This window comes from Mixophyes fleayi, chromosome 7 (genome assembly GCF_038048845.1).
Source record: "Mixophyes fleayi isolate aMixFle1 chromosome 7, aMixFle1.hap1, whole genome shotgun sequence".
Taxonomy (NCBI): domain Eukaryota; kingdom Metazoa; phylum Chordata; class Amphibia; order Anura; family Limnodynastidae; genus Mixophyes; species Mixophyes fleayi.
Genome location: NC_134408.1, coordinates 7,385,689 through 7,390,877, shown reverse-complemented (window position 1 = coordinate 7,390,877; position 5,189 = coordinate 7,385,689). Strand labels below are relative to the sequence as shown.

The 5,189-nt window shown below is 45.5% G+C and overlaps 1 protein-coding gene across 1 annotated transcript in view; it reads right to left on the bottom strand.

The window, feature by feature from the left end:
• Positions 1 to 3,659, bottom strand: part of LOC142097210 (prostasin-like) — a 21,381-nt gene extending 17,722 nt beyond the window's left edge. The window contains exon 1 of the mRNA XM_075178859.1: positions 3,288 to 3,659. Within this exon, the coding sequence (XP_075034960.1) occupies positions 3,288 to 3,327 (40 nt within the window). The 5' untranslated portion in view covers positions 3,328 to 3,659. The remainder of the gene's footprint in view (positions 1 to 3,287) is intronic.
• Positions 3,660 to 5,189: the final 1,530 nt, after the last annotated feature.

Genomic DNA, 5,189 nt, shown 5'->3' with positions numbered 1-5,189 from the left:
GCAGTACAGTATACAGCACATCTCTCAGACACCCACTATAATCCACTAGGACAATATTTGATGTGTGTTCTTGCAAATTGCTAACCAGATATTCCAGACACCTGAATTATATATAAGGAGGTCAGCAATGTGCGACTTCAAAAAGCACCTAGATCCTGGGAGATAATTAATTTGTGCAGTCACACAGGGTGTTCCCTCCACCCCCCCCCCCCCCCACCAACCAGTCACACAGGGTGCACCCTCCACCCCCCCCCCCCAACCAGTCACACAGGGTGCACCCTCCACCCCCCCACCAACCACTCACACAGGGTGCACCCTCCACCCCCCCACCAACCAGTCACACAGGGTGCACCCTCCACCAACCAGTCACACAGGGTGCACCCTCCACCCCCCCACCAACCAGTCGCACAGGGTGCACCCTTCACCCCCCCCAGCCAGTCAACGCTTCAGTAAAAATGTGTTCTCTATTCTACACTAATGTCAACTCAACCCGCATTGCTGCTATATGGCCCCAGGGACGTCTGGATTACATCGTCTCAGTATAGGGTATAAATAGGAAAAACCAGAACATTGTGCCACAGACCATTGCTTTTATTTTACTGCTTATTATTTAAAAGGGTCTTGTAGCCACCCTGCCCCCGTCTGATCATACAGATGTGAGGTCGGAGGCTGAAAGTGTCTAGGTCAATAAATTCTTCCCCTCAGATATTGTTATTAGAACCATGATAGGTGACGTTTATAGATCTACCTATGTACCCCCAGCAGCCCTCACACTGCCATCTGCATGTTCATAGCTTTGTGGGTAGAGACAGCTGTATTCACACCAAGTGCCTGTATTCCAGACTGATCACCCCTAATGGTGCCAATCGCCATAAAAATCAGGTGCAGTGGGTAAGAGCGCCCCTGGTGTAAGGGACATTAGTCTGTACTCAGATCTAGGGGTGTTCAGTGCAACACTGAACCCCGATTACACATCTCACAGCAACATGACAACAAGATTACTCATCAGCGAGGACGTCTGACAATGATTGTGGGAAAATGTGTCAGGAACACAACCCACCTAGTCCTTCACCCAATACCTGCACACAATGGAAATTAGGTTTATTCTCACCAAGACACTTACTATGATATGTTCTTACAATAACTTCTGCACACGGAGCATTTCTTGTCACTGCCCTGGGCACTTACAGGGCAGGTTTCACATTTATAAAGAAAGAACAGAACCTTTGTCCTTGGAGAACAAAAATAACCTATATTTAGATTAAATGCTCAGTGCTACTTCTCTTGTCCTGTATGCTGCTGGGGAAGACATACTGGGTGACAACTGGCTATATAGGTAATTACAAAGTCCTACTGACATCCATGGCTGAAATTCCCCTCTGGTAAGCTGGATGTCAGTCTCTGTATCTTTCTTATTCTGTACAGATGCATAATGTCGCTTTTCTTGTTTTGTTAGCTGGATGTCAGTAACAGTTTTACACTAGATGTATAGACAACCGCACAGTACCACTTCTGCTTTCCTGGCTGTAACACCCATCTATGTATTTAGGGTAAGGGTCATTTAAACTAATTTTGTGGCCATTCAGCACAAGCCTTCTCCAGAACCAGAAGAGGAAGGAGATTGGGTTGAGATAAATGGTCAAGTACAGTCAGGGTCGCCAACAGCTGCCAGTCTTGCAGCCAATGACTGGTCCACACTTACCATCTTCTAAAACCTCCCCTTCAAGAGCAACAGGGTGGCCTGGGGCCAAAATGGCACAATTTGCAGCAAATAGTGTCATTGAAGCCACAGTCCCACCCAATTCACTTGGACAAACTTGTTCTCACATGGGTCTGAGAGAACTACCCAAATTTTGGGAGTCTCTTGGACCCTCCAGGAAAGTAGATAGTATGGTTTAATTTCTCACCCATCCACCGTCTCTCCTTCATTCCTACCAGGCGATGTGTATTTAAGTGTTGACGTCTATGAATATGGTATCTTAAATTAACAAAACATGAGATAGATGCGGTTTAATGGTTTTTTGAAGAAAGCTTATTTAAGTCAAAGTGTGGGGTTTCTGTTACCACAGTCTACAGCACCTCCCAACATTTCCTTTACAAGAACATTCAAAAATCAGAATTCAAAAGTGGGCAAGAGGCCTGTGATTGGATGACAATCTGTGGAATCCGGAAGTAAATAACATTTATTGTAACCGATACTAGAAGACACCACTGGCCAATTTATGACCATGTAGGAAGAGGAGTCCAAATTCTCTTCCGAGAGTACAGGATGTACAGAGAGACTCACATTACAGAACAAGCCATCCACGCACAATAAACCCCACAATTACTTACATACCGTCTGAGCTAATCTGTAATCACTGCCGTTGAGCAATAGGTCAAAGTCAATAACTTCCCACTCCTTATTAGAAACGGTCTTCACGTAGAAGGAGGAGAATTAAAGTCATAGCAGTAATGGCCTCTGACCAATAAGTGTCACAAATCTGCACATCCGAATTATACAGGGACATTGTGGGAGGTTCAGGGTAGTGTTTGACTGAAGGTCACCAGGACAGGATCAGAGAGCTGGGTCATGGCCATAATGAATATAGATTTAACTTGACCGCATTGGTCATAGAGTTACTTAAGTGGATTATAATAGATTATAATATTTACTTCCTATTGCATTTATCTACATCCATTTTGTATGGTTTATTGGGATTTTGGGAGGTACCTTTAAACATACCTTCAGGCTTTTGGTTTCCCCAAATCAGGACAGCGTGAGGGCTTCACAGTGGCGTGCGCACTAGGAGGAGATGTGGTCTGTCCCATTGGTGATTGCTACTTCCCCAGTGGGGTGGTGGTCCTACGGCTTTCAAAAGTTCTGGGTCGCCCCAAACAGCCTTCCCCAAATAACACCCTTTCAATGCCAAGGTACGCTCAGCATTGAAAGGTCACCCATCAGAAGTGCGTATCACACAACTGATCCGCAGGAGAGTACCACCTAGATCAGAGCAGTTGGGAGGTATATTTTATAACACCGCACTGAGCCATATAAATTAAAGTATCCCTACATACAGCAGAAAGAAGGCAATGCATAATTAACCTGGAATACCAAAGTCCTAAACACTTCCAATTAGTGCACTCAGCCGTTCAGACTCCACAAAACACCCAGAGACCTGCAAACCCCAAACACAACATTTGAAAAAAAAACAAACCAGATTTTCCAAGAGAGGCTCCAGCCTGACGCTACACGTTACATACAGGTTACCCAGCCTAGTAGCACTGCAAAGAGTTGTGTCACTTACCTGCCAGCAACAACACAAGGTAGAAGAGGTGTTTTTCCATTCCTAAAATAAAGTCCCCCCCTCTTTCTGTGAAGGTCCAGGCAGCTCAGAAAGGAATCTGTGAGGGTCCAGGTGAGGAGAGAGACCTGTCTGAGTACAGGTAGGTCACTAGCTCAGAGAAGGGTGTTACAAGGATCCAGGTAAGGGGATAGTCCAGTAAGGTGTAACTATAATCCTTCAGGCAGGTAAATAGCCCCGAAATATGCTGTTTGTAATCATCCAGGAAGGTGATATAACTAACTAGAATGAGTTTACCTGATAGACGCAGGGGAATAAAGTTTCAGGAATGTTAGCAGGTGTATGTAAGGAGTTTCACCTGAGAGGCCGACCTAACCTGTTCCTGACAAATATCCACCCCCCTAATTATATTCAGTCCCCGCCTCCTGCAGTTCTTCCAATTAACACATAAATCTTCTGCTGTATCCTATTCTGTTATCTACACACAGAAACACATTCTACTTATTGTCCCCAGGAACAATGACTTTGTGCTGTTGTTTTACAGGCTGTGAGGGTTGTCAGGTGTGTGTGTGTGTGTTTTAGGCTGTTCTTTGTGCTGCATGGTCCAAACTGCTGAATTAAATAGCACTTTGTCCAAGTGGAGATATATTTACTGACGTGGTATCGCCCAGCGTTTTCTCAGGTGGGCTTTGAAAGTTGACTAACTAGAAACATGAGAACCGCCAGCGTTTCGTAAAAACTAATTTGGACTCCACTCCCAGCATCTAACATTTATCAAACTACGCACATCGGTAATGATAACTATGGAAGGAACTCGTGAAGGGTTAGTAACAAACTGCAATTCCTCAGAGCAATTGCTCTTGCGACGTCACGTTTATTTTTTCACGCAATTGCGCCAAAATGGCAGCGTCTGTGTGGTTGCAAAGATTTGTCTGATATGGTGGGTGGGATCTGGGTGTATCAAAGGCATTCCTTGGGCCCCTGGGTATGAATACTTTTGCAGCAGTAGCTGAAAAGAGTATTTTGTTTTGCGGATTACATAAATGGAGAGGTGGCATTGACGGGGTCGTTTCTTGCTTTGCGGAAGGGGGCTCAACCCTCAGAAAAAAAGACTTGAAATCTATAGCATCTCTGACGCGACGGTGACCGCGTCTCATCCTCCATTTTTAGTGGCGTCACCTTTTGCACTTTAATTGAATAAGATCATGTCACACACACACAACACACAAAACTGAGACATGTTATAAACACCGTCCCGGTGCCCCCTCATGGCAATGATTAATTGAAGCCATAAATGAGGGTAAATCATACTTGCCGACTTTTAAAACCTCCCCTGCGTCACCTGGTCATGTGACAGGTGTATTAGGGGCGTGGCAACACTATTGTGCCACCGTGGCCCCTGTTAGGATATAGGCAAATTAAAAGCATTGCCTCGCAGGAGGCGGGGCTTAATATCGCTCTGGAAGGATGCCTACAAAATTCCGGGAGAGTAGACAAGTATGGCGTAATAGCGGCAGTATATTAGTAGAAATATGCAACTGAACAAAGGATTTGGCCCTAAGGTGATCGCAGGTTGGACTTTGAAGTGATGTTTCACACGTTCCATCATGTGCATTTTTCAAGTAATGCGAAGTGGGCGTACACCTAAGAACGCACTAGGCGGAGACACAAAGTGAGTAAGAACAGCAGGTCTGGGGGGGGGGTTTTGTGGTTAGTACAGTGGTTCCCAAACTGTGCGCCTAGGCTCCCTGGGGGGGTCTCGGCGATCTCACAGGGGTGCCTCGGACAGGGCCAGTGGAAAGCAAGTCAGGGGACTACTTGGTAATTATTATGGCTTAGGGGTGCTTTGAAAAAATGATGGAAACCCTAAGGGTGCCTTGAACTGAAAAAGTTTGGGATCCACTG